General features: G+C 40.0%; 1 protein-coding gene across 1 annotated transcript in view; it reads left to right on the forward strand.

Annotated features, from left to right (window-relative positions):
- Positions 1-18,114: 18,114 nt before the first annotated feature.
- Positions 18,115-24,192, forward strand: part of CNTNAP2 (contactin associated protein 2) — a 2,542,823-nt gene continuing 2,536,745 nt past the window's right edge. The window contains exon 1 of the mRNA XM_086939829.1: positions 18,115-18,900. Coding sequence (XP_086795955.1) covers positions 18,813-18,900 — 88 coding nt within the window. The 5' untranslated portion in view covers positions 18,115-18,812. The remainder of the gene's footprint in view (positions 18,901-24,192) is intronic.

Consider the following 24,192-nt stretch of genomic DNA (forward strand, 5'->3'; position numbering starts at 1 on the left):
CTCTCCAAATCTGCCTCCAAAACCCTTAAACACTCCATCCTGAAAAGTCATCCGAAGACACTGATATCTGACCATCGTCTCTGCATAACCCAGGGCACTGTCATCAATGACCTCATCTTCCATTCCCCAGGAAAACGTCTCCCTGGCGTAATGCCTTCTCGAGCTGCCTTAAAGTGCAAAAAACAAGGAACATCCCTAACGGAAAAAACTCACAATTACTCCATCTGCAAATCTGCATGCAGACCTCACCATCACCTTACACAATAGCGGCACTATCCTGATTCAAGGGCCTCCCAAAAACCTCATCAAATTTGCAGATCTCTTCACCCTCCTTAAAAAAAATGTTAACAACCCATCTCAGTTCATGCTCCCACCGCTCCCTCTCGCCCCCACCCCGCCCAGTATACCTGGCCCCTCACCAACCACTCCTGCCAGTGACCTCCTCATTGGGCAATCCGGCCCTGTCACCCTGTCACCCACACACGCCATCCACAGCGCGCTCTTACCACAGAACCTACACCCCTTAGGGATCCCCACTCCAACGAACTCTGAAACTCCCCCTAGGACCCACCAAACATGTCAACCCAGACCCGCCACCACGACTCCTGCATATGCCACCAGAAGCTTCCCTAAACCCTTAACCTCCTGCTACCAGCCTACTGTAACACCCGCTAGGGTTCACAACACTGATATGGATTTGCCCCATCTGACCCTGAACTTGGGTCTAGCTAGCCCCTCCCATTGCGAGGCGGATCGACCTAGTCCCCCTCATTCCATCCCAATAGGTTTCCTCCTACTAGCACCCAGCCCATCTGAATCCACCTCTAGGCTACCTGCACATACCATCAGGACCTCTCCCTGGCAACTTGACCCCAGTCTACCAGAACATACCTTTTTTAGGGAGATTGATATTCTCCACCGCAGATCCTCAGAGTTAACTTTGAGCACCCACAAATCAATTCTGGACCTTAAGCACCTCCTTCACATCACTGAACTTTCCTTCTCTAACTTATGGATCTCACAGAATGCGACCCACATCCCCCTCACGATGCCCCTCCTCCACCCTCTACCACTATCCCTGAGACACTTGCGCCCTCGTAACCAACCCTGCCACCTCTCAGAGGAGGAAATTCTAGCTCTCCTCTACTCCTACAAGCCTACCCCTTGCACGGCTAATCCCTCTGAACTCACGGAGAAAGAAGTGGCTGCCCTCCTCAGTAGCTACCACTCTGCCCTGACTACCCCTTTCCCCTTAGACCTGAGGGGAGAACACTCTATCTGCACGGTTAAATCCAACCCTAACAGATCTGCAACCTTCCGCATCAGAGGGGTAGTCAATAGCAACCTAGCTAAAGTTCCCACCTCCGCCTCTACCTATGACACCCAGTCCTACCCCTCCCTAGCTGGCCTCCTTATAAACTTCCGGTCAGCTATAAAGCATGAATCTGACATCACTGACCTCATCCTCAAAAATCAGACCTAGCGATCTTGACTGAATTGTGGCTCAAGGATTCCTCATTGCCCTACCTTGACCTCTTAGTCCAACCCCCGATTATAACATCGTATGGTTGGACCAGCCCTCAAAGAAAAAAGGGCGTGGCACTGCTTTTGTCTACCGCTCAAACCTCCTTGTTACTGAACTACCGGTAGACCCTATGGACTCCTGTGAATACCTCGCACTCGCCATCTTCAACAATACCTCACAACTGTACAGACTTCACATTTTTTTCCACCCCCCTGGCAAGACCGATGCCTTTTCGGACCTCCTCATGGAAATCATCACAGCCAAGGTGTCCCCAAACTCGAACAACATTTTCCTTGAAGATTTCCTCGAGAATTTTTGCCTCCTTAAAAACGAACAATCGCTTTAACGATCCTCTCCCCTCTAACTGCCTAAATGCCGCTTCTCAGGCTATCATCCCCTCCTGGACCGCAATAATCAATGCCTCCCTCCTACAGGGCTCAATTCTTGATTTGCTTAAGACTGGCCAAGTTGCTCCCATCCTAAAAAAAACCCACGTTGGACCCTGCCTCCGCTGAGAACTACAGTCCCATATCCAACTTCCCACTCCTTGCCAAAGTCATGGAAAAATGTGTGCAACAGCAGCTAAACCTACACATCAACAACTTTCACCTGCTAGAAGACTTCCAATATGGCTTCAGACCTGGTCACAGCATGGAAACCACCCTCCTCAACATTGTGGATGACGCCCTCCAAGCCCTAGACCTAGGCAAAACCTGTCTCCTAATTCTTCTAGATCTCTCCTCCACCTTTGATACGGTGAACCACAAAATTCTCCTAGAACGCCTCAAACTCAGGATGGGATTGAAGGGCACTGTCGTTGGATGGTTTAGATCCTTCTTCAAAAACCGCTCTCAGAGAGTCCTCATCAACGGTGAGCTATCCGCCCCTTCTCCAGTTTCTGTTGGAGTTCCCCAAGGATCACGCTCTCCCCAACCCTCTTCAACCTTCACCTTGAACCTATCACTAAGGTGCTAAGTGCCGCTAACATCTCCTACCTTATGTATGCCGATGATACTCAGGTCTACATAAAAATCTCTTCCCCTGAGGACATTATCTCCCTTACGAGGCCCTGAAACTGACAGTCCATTGGCTCACTGCCAACTAGCTGAAACTCAACGCAAATAAAAACGAATTTCTTCTGATCTCCCGGCCCAAACCCAATCCAGACATCCAGGAATGGATCAAGACCATCACAGCATTAAACTGCCCTCCTACCATTGTGGACTCTGCAAAATTCCTTGGTATAACCCTTGACGGCAGCCTGAATATGCAAGGCCATATAAATTCTATGGCCAAAACGGCTAGATTCCACCTGAGCTACCTAAGAAACCTAAAACCCTTCCTCGATGCCTCAGACCTTAAAACGGCAACTTAGGCCTTAATCATTTCCAGACTTGAATATGGATGCTCTACTCTCGCAGGGCTACCCAAAAATTCTCTAGCCCCATTAAAAGCCTGCCTCAACACCGCCGCTAGACTCCTAAGGGGCTCAAGAAAATGTAACCACATCTCTCCCCACCTCAAAGCTCTGAACTGGCTTCCCCTACAGGCCAGAATACAATTTAAACTATAAACCAAAAAAGGAAGTGTAGAGGGAGTGATAGAATCACCCTCCTGGTAGATTCGTATAAACAAAGAGATTCTATCAAGATAGAATCTCTTTGTTTATACAATTTAAACTAGCCTGCATTACTCACAAAACTCTATACTCGAATTCCCCTACATTTCTCGCACAAAAACTCCTGATATCCAGAGGAGCCAGAAATCCCCGATCCACCAAAAAGCTGTTGCTGCAACCAGCACACTTCCAGAAGAAAAAAACATACAATCGGGCCTTCTCTGGGGCCGCACCAAGAATCTGGAACTCTTTTCCTCCCTACGTCAGAAGACTTCCGTCTCTGGCAAACTTTAAGAAGGAGACCAAAACCGTCTTAAAAGGAAAATACCTCACCTAAAGAATACTTTTCAATCACCTCATCGTCTTGTTGCAACCTCCGCCTCTGCATTATCCACGACCTCCACCAATGACAAATTTTTCTGCACTTCTGGGCATCTCCCCATGAGACGAGACAGCGTGCATATTATACCTACCTGCTTTAATTTTTTTACTGCTTTAATTTGTTATCCCACTTGTAGATTTGTCCTTTGACGGTGTGCACCTCCTGTATATTCTGCTTTAATTTTATCCCACATGTAGCTTGGACTTAAGACTGCATGCTCCCCCCTTACAATGTATTCTTGGCTCTCCCAATGTGATCCCTCCCATCCTCACTACTTGTATTCCTCCCCCTCAAGCCTGTAAAACGCTCTGATACCCTCACGGGTCTGGGTTGCGCTCCATAAAACTATAAAATAAATTATAAATTATAATAAATTCAGCCTAGCGCTGACTCACCTTGCCCCTCCTGGAGCCACACACACCTCACCAGCCCCTGTCACTCCAAAGCCAGACATGTAATCCACATCCGGCAGGTGGACACATAGCACACAGAAATGCCAACTTCTAAAAGTGGCATTTCTAAAATAGTTATAATAAATCTGTGCACACCATTGGGTAGCATTTATTCTTACTTTTCCAAACATACCAAACTTGACCACGCCCCTCCTCTCATATCAGGAATTACCACTGAAACACCTATCAGGGAATCCCCAATGCATTCCTATGGGAAGGCAGCCTCACAGTTGTGAGATACTAAAATGGCGGTTTGTTACTACCAGGACATGTCACACACTTAGGGTACATGTCTTACCTTTTACCTACAATACACCCTGCCCATAGGGCTAGATAGGGCCTACTTTAGGGGTGACCGACATGTAGGAAAAGGGGGGTCACAGACATGGCTAACACACACTCGTAATTCAAGAATTTCTGAGACCCCTGCACCTGGACCTGGTGCAGGGGTCTCAGAAATTCTTTTGAGACCCTAACATTGGCGTTTAGATCATGCCAACCTAGACTCAGTTCTTTCCCTTTTTTCCTTTATTGGTGTGGTGTGAATGAAGTTTTGGATGTGAGGGTGTGAGGATTATGAGTGTGTGTATATGATATCAGGTGTTTTTTTCAATTTTTGAACTATGTGTATTTATAATTATCTTGTGATACCTGCTTGTACTTGCTAAAAATCTTGCCTTTGAGAGGAAAAAAATATTTATAAAAAGTGTATTTGTGACAAGATGTTTTATACTGAATAACAAGGAAATATATAAAAAATGATAATAAAATAAGAAATGAAATGAGAATATGTTGATTATATTTCTGTCACTGAATTTGAAGTAAATAGATGTATATTATTCTTTAAAATTAGGGCCATTGTTGGAACAATCTTCTTGTAGTGCATAAATATCGACTACTACATTATCGACAACCCTTGAAATAACATTACCATCTACACTAATATCAATAACACAAATATCAAGTTACTTAGTACCTAATTAAATATACTAAAAATATTGCCTTCTTCTCTATAACCTTAAATACACAATACCTTCAACTAATTTACTTTTTTATAATTATTTAAATGATAAAAAAGCGTTTCTAACATATATCTATATACTATGTATTTTAAATATTAATATATAGTATTTAAATAAACATTAGTAATATAAACGTAACCAAAAAGTATAATACACTCATTTTCGATTTGTTTTATTAAGATTTAACATATTTTAAAAAAAATTACATTATTAACTATTATAATAAAACACATACAAAACATTTTCTAATATAAAGTAGAACAAAATATTTATTATTACAGGCTCATTAAAAATAACGGTTTTCAAATTCAAACTAAGGTTCTCATCCAATGAATTTAAAATACATGTAATTGAACCAATCAAAATGAACAATTACTTAACTCACTACTATAAAAACAATTACATACTTAACTAAAATTAAAATTTTTGGCCCAAACTTGGAGAAAAACGGTTACTTTGCTGAAGAGAAGAGAATACACACCTACAACAACGACTACAACACAGTGTACTACAACTCAAGTAAGTGAACTCCCATTTTATGTAGCATAAAAACCTCACGAAAAGTAGCTAAACTCCCTGAACTAAAGAAATGCTCTCTCTTTTTTATAAAATATATCTAAAACATCCTATCAACAACAGCCACAATAAATAAATAAAAGAAAATATGAACAGCCTTATCAATTTCTACTTAGAAAATTTAAAATAACTAAGAATATAGCAAAAGGAAGTTCCAAAAGACTTGATATGTTATGAGCTACAAATATATCCAATTATAATAAATAACTAATATTACCTTTTTTTCCAGAATATACAAACTTCATCTACCAATCTACAACTACACAAACAACATTTTCTACTAAATTAAGTAAGTGTACCCACTGTGTCTATTAATAATCAGAAAGTAGAAACAAACAAGTATAAAACTATATCATTAATTACTACTATTCTCTACCACAACTACAGTACATTAAACAGTGAAACTCTGAATATAAGAACAGAAAACATCTGATTAGCAGAAAAACAACATTGTAAGTTGTATCGGGGTGTACAGGAGATCGCCAGGGAACGGCTTGTCAATGCCGCCTACAGGTACCATAATGCATCAGGGCGGGCGAGAAACGTTGGCGGTGAACCGCAATGCACTTTTACCACACCCCCCTCTCTCTCTTCCTGCCCCACAGGACATCGAATCAGCCGTTGAGGATACGACGGAACTGGAATGGCCCTTTAACTCCTGGAAGGATGCTGAGTGGGAGGAGCCGGCATACTATGCGTTTCCGTCAAAAGGGGCTGGCTCTGGGTCCCAGGTGTGCATGTTCCCCCGGAGGTTGGAGCAGGGAGGAGTATTGAGTACGGAGTTGCAGGAGGAGACGGAGTCGGAAGGAGAAGAGCGAGAGAGGAGAAGAACAGCGGAGGAAGACGTCGAGAGTACGGAAGCTGAGAGAGAGAGCGGCGAGGAACATCAGAGGCCGAGGGAGAAGAAGTGGAAAGACACCTGCAGGAAGCAGAATCGGCGACTGCTAAGGACGGAGGAAAGCCAGGAGGCCACCGTTCCCACGAGCCGCCCAGCCACTCACCCAGGGGAGGTGCGTGGCTAAACCAGGTCCGTGACCGATTGCGGGGCTGGGTAGACAGTAGAGGTACACTAGGTACCAAGCCACGGGATGCCTAAATATCCTGGGTTCCTTTACCCCGTGCACTTTCCCCCGCCCTCACGGTAGTAACCACTTGTACAGCAGAGCACCGGTGTCTCCTCGCACTCCCTTCCCTAAAACGAGGTTCCCTGAGCAGTGATCTCACGACTCCCTTGTTTTTCTCTTTACCTTCTTGGGGGAGCCACACCTCCCGCCGCGATGGACTCCGAAGACGAAGACCAGCCCCCACGAAGTCCCGAAGGGTTCCGCAAGAAGGAGAAAGTCCACACTAGGAGACGCAGTAGAAGCAGGTCTCCTCGGCGTCCCACCCACCACAGATCCACGTGTACTGATCGATTACTGGCTTCAATAAAACCAGCCTTAACCCGAGCCCGTTTGTTGCCTATCTCTGTCCCCGTATCAGCGCCAAGCGTAACATAAGTACATTTTCAAATTTCTCCTTTTAGCCTAGACATTTAAATAAATGTTTATCACTTTTACTAAAAACACATATATATGTCTTCACAGATCTACCTTAAACATGGCAGAAGGAGCTACTTTTATAACTTCTCAAAAGGGGAAAATAATGCTGCGCTACATGGGTTATACCTACACCCAAGAAAGAGTCAAAGAGAATAAAATCCATTGGAAATGTAGTAAATATTATTCAACTGCATGCTATGGTAGAGCAACTACTGTTGATAACAATGTTGTAAATGTACGTGAGCATAACCACCCACCCAATGTAACAGAAGTCGAAGTAAGAGAAGCACTAGAGACATTGACAGAAGCTAGTACAGGGTCCCAAGAAACAAGCACCACTATTTTGAAAAATGTTTCAAGCAAAGTGCCAGAACATGTAACAGGACAGTTACCTTCAATCCCCAACTTGAAAAGATTAATAGCTAAAACAAAACGAGCTTCTGATCCAACTCCACCAGCACCTGAAACTTTTCAAGAGATTAAAATATATCCCGAATATACTATTACCCACAATGAAGATAAATTCTTAATGTATGATAACCAAAGTCATGATAAAAGAATTTTACTTTTTGCAACAAATAGCAATTTGCAAAAATTAAAATTGGGTGAAACATGGATGATGGACGGAACTTTTAAAGTTTGTCCCAAACCTTTCTATCAACTTTACACCATCCATGGTGAATACCAGGAAACTAATATCCCTTTAATTTATACACTGCTGCCAAATAAAACAAATGCAACCTACGTAGAAATATTAACAACTATCAAAGATTTTATTGATAATTACTATCCACAAAGAATCATAATCGACTTTGAAATAGCTATGATTCAAGCTATACTTAAAATATATCCACACACTTCAATACAAGGGTGTTATTATCACTACAACCAAAGTATATGGAGACACTTACAAAAATCTACTTTAAGCATTGAATATTCAACAAACAGTAACTTTGCTTACCAGATTAAAAAGTTCATTGCACTGGCATATGTGCCAACAACAGAAGTTGATAATTATTACAATTTATTACTTGACAGCCCTTTCTACCGCAGTAATGAGAAAAAATTAACTCCCTTCTTAGACTATTTTGAAGACACCTGGGTGGGAAGATTACATCGTTCTGGTCACCGCAGACAACCTAAATTCCAAATTCCATGGTGGAATGTGTATGCTAGTACTATAGCACAGAAAGCCAAAACCAACAACGCAGTAGAAGGATGGCATAATGCCTTCCAAGCCACAATAGGAAGAACACAATTAACACTCCATAAACTAATCCAAAGCATCAAAAAAGAGCAAAGCTACCAAGAACTAAGAATAGAGCAATCTCTATCAAAAATCGGGCCAAAACTAAGTAAACAAACATTAAATATGTACGAATACCTACAACAAGAAACCAGAATGTACCCAAGTATCCAAGGTCTAGAATACTTAGACCTAATTGCAAAATCTATCCTTTAACAAAATACAAATAAGAACGCAGCAAACAATAAATAAAACAGACCATTTTTTTTAAATTAATTAAATTATGTCATGTAAAAATAAATGTTATTTATTATTACAAGACATAATGGAACTAAATTTTAAAAAATTAACAAATTTGCTAAATCCACCCCAAAATAAAAAATAATAATAACTTACGGTTCTGCAGCTGTAGAATGTGTTGCAAGTAGATGGTTTCAACACGAATACAACCAAAAGCAATCCACATCGTAAAATAAATCCCCACAAAATGCTAAAAATACAAATGTATAATCAGGGTCCAACGTAGCAATCCTCTAGATAACGGAACCATAAAAATCCCGAAAATAAATCACAATAAAAAACGCTCCAAAATCCCGATACATCAGGCAATGTATTTAAACATTTCCCTATATGTAAAAAAAAAAAAACGAAATCAAATCCATCTGGTCACCAAAACGAACACCTGTAAATAAAGTACAAACAAAACCCACCCGCAATAAATACGAAACCCACAAAGCCTAAAGATAACATATAAAAGACAGTAAGATACATAAAGTAATACTTTAATACTATAGATTAACACGACTTCCATATTAAATATCAAACAAAGTACGCTATCACTAACGTCCTTAAATAACACGTACTTTTCACATAAACAGTAACATAAAACACATAGCAACACGTACACATTAAAACTAGCTCAAAAATGTCCTAAAATTTACTTAAAAGTAATGAAAATTAAACTTACATTCACCAACACGGAGCAGCTCCCAACCGCGAGGTTCCGTTTTCTGAAATGACCCAAACAACGATGTAGATAGACTAAAAAGTGAAGTACACAAAACAAAATGGCAGCATAATAAAAACAAAAATAGGACTTAATCCCCATTATAATAAAGAAAAAATGTGTTATCATTTGCAAATTATTTTCCATACATTGTAATAATTTTCTAAATGTTTAGAATGAGCATATGAATAATGTAAAATATACAATACATTTTTTTATATAATTATATATTAATAAATTATTGTATATTAAAAATATGTTTATTATTGTATCAAATTTGTTTAATTTATATAAAAATGTGAACTATTTTATATATATACTTTTGAAAATGGCAATTATTTGTAAATTAATTAACATATTATTTTTTAAATAAAATATTTAAAAATTATTTTTGCTAATTAATATAATATTACAATGTATATGTTACAAATACTGCAATGTAAAATGTGAAGATATAATAAAAAATTGTGTAATAAAAATAATTAAATCTTTCCATCTACAAAAGAAAGTTATAAAAAAAAAATTCACAAGACTATATTACTATTGTACTTAATAAATGTTGTAACTTGTGATGTAAATGTTAAAATGTTTCAAAAATATATATTTGTTTCTTTATAAAATTAATATTGGAAATATATATGTAATAATAATTACAAATATAAAGAATTTTTTTAGTTATATATATATATATTTTTTTTTTTAAATTAACAATTTTTAATAATGTAACTCCAAATCCAACATAACTCATTGAAAATGTTTGACAGTAAACCACAATAATTTACTATTCTAACTCCAAACCCAACGTAAGTCAGGGAAAGTGCTGGACAGTAAACCATGATAAATTACTATTCTAACTCCAATACAACATAACTCAGGGAAAGTGCTGGACAGTAAACCATAATAATTTACTATTCTAACTCCAAATCTAACATAACTCAGGGAAAGTCCTGGACAGTGAACTATAATAATTTACTATTCTAACTCCAAATCCAACATAACTCAGGGAAAGTGCTGGACAGTAAACCATAATAATTTACTATTCTAACTCCAATCCAACATAACTCAGGGAAAGTGCTGGACAGTAAAACATAATAATTTATTATTCTAACTCCAATCCAACATAACTCAGGGAAAGTGCTGGACAGTTAACCATAATAATTTACTATTCTAACTCCAAACCCAACATAAATCAGGGAAAGTGCTGGACAGTAAACCATAATAATGTACTATTCTAACTCCAATCCAACATAACTCAGGGAAAGTGCTGGACAGTAAACCATAGTAATTTACTATTCTAACTCCAATCCATCATAACTCAGGGAAAGTGCTGGACAGTGAACCATAATAATTCACTATTCTAACTCCAAATCCAACATAACTCAGGGAAAGTGCTGGACAGTAAACCATAATAATTTACTATTCTAACTCCAATCCAACATAACTCAGGGAAAATGCTGGACAGTAAACCATAATAATTTACTATTCTAACTCCAATCCAACATAACTCAGGGAAAGTGCTGGACAGTAAACCATAATATTTTACTATTTTAACTCCAATCCAACATAACTCAGGGAAAGTGCTGGACAGTAAACCATAATAATTTACTATTCTAACTCCAATCCAACATAACTCAGGGAAATTGCTGGACATTAAACCATAATAATTTACTATTCTAACTCCAAATCCCACATAACTCAGGGAAAGTGCTGGACAGTAAACCATAATAATTTACTATTCTAACTCCAATCCAACATAACTCAGGTAAAGTGCTGGACAGTAAACCATAATAATTTACTATTCTAACTCCAATCCAACATAACTCAGGGAAAGTGCTGGACAGTGAACCATAATAATTTACTATTCTAACTCCAATCCAACATAACTCAGGGAAAGTGCTGGACAGTGAGCCATTATAATTTACTATTCTAACTCCAATCCAACATAACTCAGGGAAAGTGCTGGACAGTAAACCATAATAATTTACTATTCTAACTTCAATCCAACATAACTCAGGGAAAGTGGGAAATTTAATAACAATTTCACATTTTTGAAACTATTAACACACATTATTATTATTTACTACCCAACCTTAGCATCTATAAAACATACAACACACTAATAAAATATAACACACTTAACTTAATGTAAATTACAAAAAAAATGTACTTTCAAATTTCAAATTTCTAATTTCTAATTTCGAATTTCTATTTTTAAATTGCGAAATTTGTATTAAAATAAACACTCTAAATAAACAATCACATGCTTAATTTAATGTTAAAATATAATATATTATTTTCCAATTTAAAAATTCTATTCTCTAAATTCGATTTTTTATTTTTTTTTAAATTTATAAAAAAATAAATTAACAAAATTTAAATTACTACCCACCCTTATCCCCTATATAACCAACAACCCGCTACTAAAACTTTTACATACTTCATTAACAAAATTAATTTTAAATATCTAAATTTTTTAAAATTTCGATTTTCAAATTAAAATATTCTTTTTCGAATTTTTTTTTTTACAATTCTAAATAAATTTTTACCCAACTTTTTTAAATTACTACCCACCCTAAACCCCTATAAAAACCAATAACCCGCTCCTAAAAAATTTACTAATATTTTATCATTTATATTAATTTTTTTTTCCAATAATAATGACAATAGACATAAAATTCTTACTCCAATCCAACATAACTCAGGGAAAGTGCTGGACAGTAAACCATAATATTTTACTATTCTAACTCCAATCCAACATAACTCAGGGAAAGTGCTGGACAGTAAACCATAATAATTTACTATTCTAACTCCAATCCAACATAACTCAGGGAAATTGCTGGACATTAAACCATAATAATTTACTATTCTAACTCCAAATCCCACATAACTCAGGGAAAGTGCTGGACAGTAAACCATAATAATTTACTATTCTAACTCCAGTCCAACATAACTCAGGTAAAGTGCTGGACAGTAAACCATCCATAATAATTTACTATTCTAACTCCAATCCAACATAACTCAGGGAAAGTGCTGGACAGTGAACCATAATAATTTACTATTCTAACTCCAATCCAACATAACTCAGGGAAAGTGCTGGACAGTGAGCCATTATAATTTACTATTCTAACTCCAATCCAACATAACTCAGGGAAAGTGCTGAACAGTAAACCATAATAATTTACTATTCTAACTTCAATCCAACATAACTCAGGGAAAGTGGGAAATTTATTAACAATTTCACATTTTTGAAACTATTAACACACATTATTATTATTTACTACCCAACCTTAGCATCTATAAAACATACAACACACTAATAAAATATAACACACTTAACTTAATGTAAATTACAAAAAAAATTTACTTTCAAATTTTAAATTTCTAATTTCGAATTTCTATTTTTAAATTGCGAAATTTGTTTTAAAATAAACACTCTAAATAAACAATCACACGCTTAATTTAATGTTAAAATATAATATATTATTTTCGAATTTAAAAATTCTATTCTCTAAATTCGATTTTTTTTTTTTTTTAATTTATAAAAAAATAAATTAACAAAATTTAAATTACTACCCACCCTTATCCCCTATATAACCAACAACCCGCTACTAAAACTTTTACATACTTCATTAACAAAATTAATTTTAAATATCTAAATTTTTTTAAATTTCGATTTTCAAATTAAAATATTCTTTTTCGAATTTTTTTTTTTACAATTCTAAATAAATTTTTACCCAACTTTTTTAAATTACTACCCACCCTTATCCCCTATAAAACCAATAACCCGCTCCTAAAAAATTTACTAATATTTTATCATTTATATTAATTTTTTTTCCAATAATAATGACAATAGACATAAAATTAATAAAAATATAACATAAAACATACATTTTTTAACATTTATATAACACATCTAATTATAATTGCGATATTATATACGATATTTCTCTCAACTATATTCTATACAACGATATTTTTATTTGTCGATATTTATGTTATTCTACAAAATTGATATTTACAACAACAATATTTTTTTAAACAATATTTTACTAAATCGATATTCTTACCTCCATATTTTTGCTAGTCGATATTATCCCGTCGATATTCCTGCTGTATACCGGGTATATGAGATACCACTTTACAAGGGACTGACAGGTAAATTAAATAGGCCAAATCTTACCATATTCAACACAGAGAGCACAAGCACTTTACACTGGACAACAGTGCTAAAGAGCCCAGAGTCCTAAAACCACAAACACCATGTCAGAAAAAAGGCTAGGAGAAAGGCAAAAAGTTTAGGGATGACCCTGCAAAAAGGGACAAGTCCAACAGACTCCAACCAATATTTTGTCATAAGTGATCTTTCCCACCGATTGGTAACAGCGAGAATATAAGGTTCAGGACCTGCCACAGTTTGGAGGAGCAGAAGTGATCTAGAGGTCGCCCTTTTTAGCACCTCTGAATCCCTACGTTCCTTTAGATGCTTTGAAAAACGTTCCCCAACTGCTCCACTATCCCTCTTGCTAAGGAGATCCGGCTTATAAAAAGGTTAGGCCAAAAGACTCAATATAACTCTGCCATGGACTTCTGAGACCGTAGTTACACCCAAGGCAGTCCTCAATCACATGCCTGTTAAATCCCAAGTGATCCCCACACAACAAAGAGATCCACATTAGCACGGGAGCCAGCTTCACAGAACCCTCCACTTAGTCAAGGCACAATTCTTCATGTACAAATAAGGATGTGCTATTAGGAGCCAAGCACAGCTGCCGCCTACAAAAGTTTTTCTCCTCTTGCTGTAAAACCTTACCATTGCAATATCCCAAGATAGCTGCACAATACAGAAGTACAAGTAAGCATTTCATTTTATAAATCTGCAAAGGTGGTAATGTGTGTTACTGCTATTCACTTTCAGGTCAAGTCCATCCATAAAGTTGGCAAAGAGGTCAACAAGAGCTTGTAGCCCATTTACCGTTCAGGCCATCAACACTGCGGTATTCATGTATAGTAGGGAAGGTACAGGAACTGATTTTAGCTTAGGCTGGCATTTCCCGTGTGGGACCAAATAAGTGTTCAGACCATTGATAAATAAGAGAAAAGGTGGTGGTGCCAACACACATCCCTGTCTAACCCCACACTGAAGGGAAAAAGATGTCAGTATCTCACTGACACAAGAGACCTGGATATAAAAACATAATTATCATTCCTTTACCCCAATCAACAAATGTGGGTAAATCCTTCAACAGACAGCCTCCCCCAGTCATCACATTACACAGACCTGTGTGTTCAAGAGCTTCAAATAACACCTGCCCTCTACAGTCCAAACTATGTGTGGTAAGAGGAGAGTCTCCAATCATAAAGGGGTTACCTCCATGTTGGTATGTACCTAACTTTGCACTAAAATCCGTAGCCACAAAACAGTAAAGGCCTTTATAAAAGCAAGTGACCTGGCTTCTAAACTTGATAATGCTTGAAATAACACCTTGATCTGACAACAAAGTTGCTTGACTGTTTATAGAAATGTACCAAGACAAAATGTGAGTCCGGTGAAGAGGCCACCCATAGAATCTGAATCCCTGTATGACTTAAGGGGATGGGAACAACCTGTAGCTGCTTAGAATTATGGGTCAAAATGGACAGACCTCCACACCCTCTCTGGCCAGGAGAAGGGATTGCTGCTACATTATGACTCTTATACCCATCCCATACTACTGGCTCATGAGCCCAAATCTCCAGCAGCACAAGAACATCGAACTGAGTAACAAAATTAAACCATTCCGGGTCATGTAGCATTTAATTCACAGGCCCTGGGTACATCTTGTACCACTTTGTTAGGAATTTAAAAATAAATGAGATGTGCTCATTGGGTGGAAGTCAATTTTACCATGTTATAAGGAGAGAGCACAAGCACTTTGGCACTGCTTATTATCGGTGGTAAAGTGTGCTGAGTTATAAAAGCCCCAACAAAATGGGTTCAGAAAGCAGGAAGGTGAAGGCAAAAAGTAAGGATATGGCCCCGCAGAAAGGGCTAAGTACACTTATGCACAGTAGTTAGTCTTATAAGTGTGAAAGTTTGTTTCCTTTTTAAAAGTAAAAGAATTGACTGAACAATGATTTATTGAGTGCTATTTCATGTCCTGTTGAATTCTGATTCTCTAGCCCACAGCATCTTCCTGAATTATCCTTTGGCGGCTATACCTCCCCACCTTGAGAGCCACTTTGTATAAGGGTTATGTATGAGGTTCCCTGCTAAAGGTTCCACAGTATGGGGACCAGAGGAAACCAGTTACAAAATGCTCCAGTTGACATGGCGCGGGATCAATAGCTTCTGATGGCCCTGGGATCCCCTGACCCATATTTCTCACAATATGTAACTGGGTCTAATAAAAGAAAAATCAATTATCTAAATTGCTCGGTGTATGATATGACTTTTTCCAAACAAGAAGCTGAAACTGATGTGTTAGAAATACCTGCAAGACCTAGCTGAGAGTCGGAGGGGCTTACTAAAACTGCCTAGGGGAATCCTATTCCACTTTCACTGGTGTTAATCATCATACATCTGATGGGTATGAGGTACCGGCACCACCAAGTCAGGTACCTTGCGGACATCATTGATAGATGAATAACTTCCCATATTTCACATACTATACCCGGGATGCGACAAATCATTTATCTGTAAAATATATACTCTTTGCATCTTCAGTGGTATTCTCCAGACAGACATGTCAGGAAGATACTGAAGATAACTAAGTGGGCATCCCCATTCCCCATCTGCATTCTGCAAGCACTTTATTTATGATTGAGTCTTTCTCCCAAATGAATGCAGCTTGACTAGGGACTTTACAAAGCCTGTCTGGCCAGCCATAAGCGACTGGATGCTGTACCTTCTCCTCACTCTATTTTTGTGGCTATATCATCTAGCCAAAAGCTCAGAATGAGAGAGGGCGAGGGCAAAGAAGTGGAACAAAGTTATCCCTATTGTGAATCTGTTAATTCTAGTCTGTAAGCGTTCTCCCATTGATAACATCATACTACCAAGTTCTCAGCCATCAGCAAAAATCAATAAAGTGCCTTGCTTGTCTACTAAGGAAGATGACACGGTACATACAAGCGCAGGAGAAAATATTATGCCTGCATCTTATTTACATATGCATAGAGGTAGGTATGCTTCTGTCAAATAAATCACTGAAATTTGACAGAAAAAAATCTGACATTATGGACTTGCACCCACTTTGGTTTAAAATATGCTCCGAGAGCAGAGAAAAGAAAAGGAGGACTTCAATGTCCAAGCACAGAAAATAATCTGTGCTATGGCTGCCCGCGCATCTCTGGATGGCAGTGGGTGATCGACATAAGCAGAGGTTAGATATAGCTATTATAAGTGGCAGCCACGGGACAATAAGAATGGTCCTACCACATGGAACTGTTTTCATTGACTGAAATGGTTGGCAATCAGATTGTAGACGGTAGAGCAATCCGATTGGTCACCCTTACAGCAAATCAAAAGTGAACCCCTTCGGGCCACTTTTATTTGCTGTTGCTAACTAATCAGAATAGTTGTTTAACAAACTGCCCTTGACTCCCCGTCTTACCGCCTTGCAAAAGATGGATGGACTGCTGCCGGATATCATCTACTGTTTGTTTTCTAGTGCATTGTAAGTACAAATTGATCCACATAAGGCTGAGTTGGTTCTCCTTACTGCAGACTAGAAAAACAAGCAATAACAAAGCTAATACTCCACTGTTGTCGGCCAGCCTTTTGATTTTGCCAGTGCTTATTTTATTTGTTTGCATGTTTATGTCAGTCATATTATTAGAAGGGACGCTCGACCCCCACCAATATAAAATCCAACTTGGCTAAAAGCAGACGTTTTTGGTCTTAAAAAACAGTCTGCAGTAGTAGCACCCGGCACTAAAGGCACTACTTTGTGAGTGAATGCGCTCCTTAGGAAAAAAAACACAGTGCTTACGTAAAGTTAGCCAATTGGTTACGTGATCTGACCCACTGCCCTAGGCCGTGAGCTATAGTCGGCAAAATAAATATGTGTGTAGCACAACAACATACCAATGGGTAAAAAGGTCCGACTAAAACCCTATGTATGCAAGTATACCATATATAAAGTTAAGAAAAATCAAAAGGTCCTGGGCAACGTCAGCCGTATAAATTGCCCAGTTCTTATAGTGGGCACAGGATCAGATCTCTGCTGAACTGCGGTAGGATTTTCCAACCACTAGGTGGCTGGTGCCCACAAGTTGGTGAGTGCAACCAGGCAGGAAAAAACGAAAGCAACTTTAAGCTTGTGATACTCTGAAGTGAACTACTACTTAACATGAGAGCAAGACTGCAAAGAGGCGAGCAGCAGACTGCAGTGTAAAATCCTATTACCCTCTCTCCTTTGTAAATATTGCATGAGGAAAAAAATCCATCTGAATCTGCCGCTTCCGCTCTTCTGGTTATCGGGCTACTTCTCTCAAGGACCGAGTGGAAAAGCACTGACGAGGCCCCTTGATCGAGTATCCCCGGGCACGGGAAATGAGCGGGCCAGACCATTTTGAAAGGGGAGGGGTACGTGGGCGAGGAGCCGGACAACTCATCGGTTCATCATAGTCTCCCGTAGTTCTGCACACTTCAGCACCGCGGACAGCGACCCGGAATCGTCTGTTCGATGCATCAGAGGCGCGGTGCGCGCTCAGTAGAATGGTGCACAGAGCCTCGGGGCTGCTGCCGCTCCTGCCCCCCCTTGATGAGGCATTTAGTGGTTTGCTGGAGTTCAAAGGAGGCGCTTTCCAAGGTGCTGCAGTGAACGCGCTCCGGAGCAGGGGCCAGGAGGAAGTCTTCCTGAGCTGATCTCGCGGTAGGCTGCGCTCGCCTTTGGGCTGCACGGTCGATCGGCACCCGTTCTTCCTCATCAGGGAGGGTGGCGCCGGGTGCCCTGGGGCCTGTGCGGCGCTCCTCCTCTCCATGGCACGCAGTGGGTGTGCACGTCTGCCTTGTGTGTCTGCCTGCGTGCGCGCGGTATAAATAGCGTATCTGAGAGCCGGCGGGGTACCAGCAGCGTGTGTGTATCTTCATCGGTTTGCGGACAGGCGGGAAGGGCGCAGCTGCAGCGCCCGCACCTGAGCCCCTCACAGTGACTTCCCTTGGTCTGTTCACAACACCCTCTGCACGGCCTGCCCCTACTCGCGCCTGCACCGGATTTCCTCATCTGTGCTTGTTTCTTTTATGCCTCAGCACACTTCTGCCCGCCCCTATCCGGGATCATACTATACATCGCATGTGACATCGACCGAGCTGCACTGTGCGCTGGGACCTGAGCAGAGGAGCCGCGGCTGCGAGCACAGCCCGGACTGCCACAGCCACTCGCACACCCACAAGCGGGGAAGCGGACTGCGGGGCCGGGGTGGCGCGGACAGTTCAGCGAGGATCAGCCACGGACTGAAGCCATGTTTTGGGGTTGCAGAGCCGGGGGAACTGTGCTGCTTCTCGGGATTGTGAGCATCAGCAGGCTGTCTGGTGCGGTCGCGGCGTCCCGTAAGTACACACCACATTCACGCACTTTCGGGGGCACAGGAAAGGAAGGCACAGAGCGAATTAAGCGATTAACTCTTACAGGACAGACTCCATAATTTTGTTTTATTTGCAAGGCATAGAGGCACTCTGAAACCAGGTTAAAGCTACTACTCTCACATTCCGACTCCAAATGTTCTGTTTGTTTTGCGGGACTAGGACTTATTCCTTGGCGCAGTGAGTGGAGGGGGCGCAAACTGTATGCTCTGCTGAACACCAGAAGCCCCCGTGAGGGCTCTGCAGCTTTGCCTCTACGAGGGGTTGTCTGAGAATTAATAGCACCATTTGCAGAGCATGAGTTTGTCAGTAGGACCGGCACTGGGGAGAGAACGGCAATTGCACTGAATAGCGGACTGCTGAGAGGAGCATTCTTGACCAGGCTGAGAACTTAAGCGAGAAAGTGTTTTATTGACGTGATTTATTGATTGACTGCGAGGGCCAAATATACGGACTATGTTGGCACGGTACTGGGATCTGGCCGGGCGTGCATTACTGGGAAGTTGATTGTCAGTCAAACCACATTTACAAATGTTTCTGTGCTCTCCTTAGCGCGCCACACGCTTTTTTTCTTGCTTAGTAAGTTTAAGTTAGAATGTTTAGTTTTTTTTTCGTATTAAGACGACAACTCAGTACAAAAAATGTTTTTTACCATACGAGTTACAAACCAACATTTTAAAAGCAGACATGAAAGTCCATCAAGTCCTCCCTAGTTGGCCCTGTGGGTCACATAATAAGGGCTCTGTTGGCAGGACGATGTTCGCGCGAGTCAGAATGCGTACCAGAGCAAACCATGGACTTAATTTTCAGGGATGGCATTTAACCTATTGATATAAATGGAGAATTTATTACTATGGCTCTGTATGATAAAAGCATGGCTGAAACTTGGAAGTGTGGAACCAGCGAAACTACCCACCCACCCACCCCCAATTCTTGAATTGGCTAGTAGAAACGTGGTGTTTTTTTTGTCCCATTATACACTTCTAGTCGAAATTCAATAACGGACCAGCGAATGCATCCTTCCTGAATGTGACAAACCGATTATATATATTTTTTAAATATATAACTACTTGAAATCTAGCCATGTTATGCATATGTTATGCTAGTGCGGACTGTTAATACATACTCGACTCTTGATCCATATGATAGAAAACACTTCTGGTTATTTTCTGTGATGTGCTCTAGAAGTTACGCTGCCCACCCCTGAATCTATATGTGCTTGCATTCATAAACACGTGTAACATAGTTCAGGAGCATCCCTACCCACAGTCACATCCTGCTTTCTGTAACTCGGTCTCTACTGGACCCATACACCATACTGTTCTATGTGCAGGCTTAGATGCCCTGCTACAATAACAATCCTCTCCATAAGGTGTGCAGCTGCTCTTAGGTGCGAGGAACATGCAACGTTTAACATAAAGTAGATACTAGGTCTTTTGGGCTCTCGGTAGTGTATATCCAGCTGTTGATCTGCTGTCTGCAAAGGTGCATGTTGTTTGTGTGTATTTCAGCAATATATATATATATATATATAGAGAGAGAGAGATAGATAGATAGATAGATAGATAGATAGATAGATAGATAGATAGATAGATAGATAAATAAATACATAGATATATTGAGTATTATTTGAGTATGATATGAATTATCGAATCCCACGTCTGGTTAACATTTCCACATGTATGCAAAACAAAGCATACCTTGATACTATTTTGAAACAGCTTTGAAAATATTTTTTTTAAGTGGCGGTTTAATAAGTCTCATTCGAACGGTATTGTTTCGATTTTTAAGTCAGGAAACATAAGTTGAGTCCAGCACTTTCACAGTATCACAAAGTGCTTTTTTCAATAATTGTGCCGGTTAGTTTTAAAGTTGCTGTTGTGCACTTTGGAAAACACATTATGCAGCTAATGTGACATTTGCTTGCTTACTTGGTCAGTTGTGTTGCTTTTTTCTTGAATGTGGTCTAAAGTATAGCATCATAGTCATAAATTCATTGCATGGCACGAAGATCCTTTACCACGTTTTACCCATCTTGCGAATGGAAAGTAGGGTCGCCAGTACGTGGCGTGTTTCTATCTATCGTAATTACTTGTAATTATGGAAAAATGACTCATATTTATGTGTGAATGTGTAAGAAGCATAATCCAGAATGTAGTTCTGTTGGTATAATGCAAATTGCACCATCACGTCCAAAATGTAGCAGAGGATCCAGTTTGGTCTAATAAAATAACTCTAAATGCTGCAGGACATGAACAGCAGTAGCCAGCAGCCACTCGCTGTCTCTTTGTTAGTGGTTCCTGTGCTCCTGTGTTAGGATTTTTGCCAGAAATTTGTCTTAATTACTTAAGCTGGCGTAATCACAAAAAATCAATAATTTCGCATCACAAAAGTAATGTGGAATAACTTAAATTACTCTGATTACGCTGGCATAAGTTAAACTTCTTCTAGGCCTGAAAGAAAGCAAGAGATCTGGACTGAGTTAGTTTGTGTTGCTGACACAGTAAGGCCACACAAGAACAATAGGGGGCTGTCTTTCCTGGTAGGTATTTGGAGTCTGGGTATGGAGTGGCACAAGCACAGGATCTGGCAGTAAGAGGTTATACTTGTTCACTCACTTCTTAGTTGGTCTGTAGTGTAGTAGCAGGGTCTGTATTAAAGAGGTCAGTGCTCAACAAAGTTGGGGGAGTGGTGACTCAAATATTCCTCAAATTGGAACAAACGTTCCTAAACTTATAATATGAAAGAAACTATCCAACTATGAAATCACAAAGGTTGATCTTTCCTATTCAGTTCTGTCTCACATATTTCGGTGTGGCCCCAGCCAACACATATTTCGTGATAAAGGTGTGATCAATGAATTCATCAGGAAACTAAAACAGATTATTGCTGACCGTCCAAAAGAGTTGTACATTGTTGTCCTATCTCAGTGGCTGTATAAGTATCAACCTCAAGTCTCTCTTGCATTCTCGTGCGGTGTTGAATTGCGTGTGTTTTTGCCACCACTATAAAAAGAATGAAGTCCAAGCATTCAGTGTTATCAGACGTCCCTTGAGTGCCGTGAGCGATGAAAAAGTCAAAGCGTGTTCTCACCGCCACCCGCAGAGATGCAACTATTTCAAAACACTTGCAAGAAAAGGACTTCATTTATACTGGTGAAAACACATATCGAGAGTCTGAAAGCACTGAGTACTTGGATTCCATTACTTTACAATTGTGCAAACACTCACACACTTCAAAAATGCACAAACATACATGTGACTTAAAGTTTATACCACCCAGTGGTGACTAGCAACATTAATTATTGGTGCGCACTCACATTAAATGCTGCCGGCTACTGGGCACTCCAAATATATGTTTCTCTCCTCCCGCCGATTGTGTGGGTGATGAGGAACAGAAGGAAAGAGAAGGAGTTCTCTCCTTGTACACCGCAAATCTAACCAATCCTGGAGCTGCAGAGCACCTCTAGCGTTGGGGTTGGAGCGGGCTAACCCATTGCTCTTTTAAGGTTAGGGGCCTGTGCCTGCAATCCCTCTGCTGTTTTACAGTGCTAGAATTGCTGACTTTGAAGTGCGAATGTCAGATTGGCCAGCCATAGGCAGCCGGCCAATCTGACATGCAAACTTGAGCACTTACAATGTCATCCTGCAATCTGCAGCAATCTGCCCCGCCCCCACCATCCACTCGCTATGGCCGGGTGCACACAGAATAAATAAAATGGTAATTATAATTTTATTATTCTGTGTTTATCTCTGTGCTCCCAGCAAGTGGGGGGGGGGGGCGCTCTTCTGCCCGCAAAGAGAAACTGCCCTGATGCCACTGAATAAGACAGCAATTTACTACTTCTTTGAAAGATCAGCAATAATCCATAATCATTTCATAATGAAGTCATTGATCACATCTTTATGATGAAACATGTTTTGGCTATAGTCAGACGTAAATATGTGAAACAGAACTAAATAAAGAAGATCAACCTTTGTGATTGAAAAGTTGGATGATTTCTTCAGTGTGCTCACATTCTAGTTATAAGTTGTGACATAAGGCTGTAGGGAAGTCTCCAAGGGCTTGGTTACCCATCAAACCTGCATGTGGAACCTGGAATGACTTGTGAGGCTACGGTTACGAAGTGTATGATATTGGGTCAATTTTAAATACATCCCAAAGTCCATTCAAAAACCTGAAATGTTGAAGATGTTTGGGGAACTGTTGTTAGTCTTCTGTATTGCAACTTGTGAGTAGAATTCTTGGTTTCTTCAATTAAGACATGTAAATGTAGGCCTGCAACAGGTTGAAAGATCAAGTGGTAATGCTCTATCATCCATAATGTTTGAGACATTGTTTTCATATGTATATCAGTCACTCTAGTCCTAATTAAAACAAACCTGGAGCTGCTAATGACAATATAACCCAGCCTAATACACATGTCATATATGCCTGGAGATTTGGATTATTACATATGTTTGGCTAAACCAGTACAAATGAAAAGTTTGGGACTCCATCATACGTAGGTCTGGGAAAATTCGAAATTATGCTGGATGTTAGAAATGGGGGTCTCTAGTTGGCAATGGTGTGCACCTTTGTCCAAGTAGGGACCCTTGCTTCTAGTGAGGGTAAGGGAGTTACGCCCTTAGGCAACCCCTGCTCACCTACTTGTTCACTTGGTACGAACAGACAGGCTTACCTCCGAGGCAGTGTGTAAATAATTTGTGCACACATACAATAATACAGTGAAAACACTACAAATGGATACTACACCAGTTTAGAAAAATAGGTAATCTTTATCTAAACCAAACAAGAACAAAACAACAAAAATTCAACATACATTAACCCCTTTGGTGAGGCACAGTGCTCGTGTGCTCATGACGAGCTGAGCTCGGAATGACCACACCCATTTCTATTATGGTCCAGCACAACAGGGGAATATCTTAAGCAGCCAAGGTGTTAATAAAAATATGCACTTTGCAGGAATAACCTTAAAAATGCAGTTCATTCAACTCAGTGGCTCTGTCCAGTGCTACAGCGGTGCTGAAAACAACCAAATCCAACAGTTTTTATCGACCTGTGTGGACCGGCGTCGGGTTAAGAAGCCTTACAAATGGCATTTCGGGCGCCGCGGATGGACGAATAGGTCCCAGGAGGAACCAGACCGAACTACTCGGTCTCTTTCTCTGCCAGGCGACCCATGAGGCTTTTTACATTGAAATAACAGAAAAAGCTTGAGGGAATCCCCCTCTAACAGTTACAGCGCCTTAGCGTGCG

This window comes from Lissotriton vulgaris, chromosome 10 (assembly GCF_964263255.1).
Source record: "Lissotriton vulgaris chromosome 10, aLisVul1.2, whole genome shotgun sequence".
NCBI classification, from domain to species: Eukaryota; Metazoa; Chordata; class Amphibia; order Caudata; family Salamandridae; genus Lissotriton; species Lissotriton vulgaris.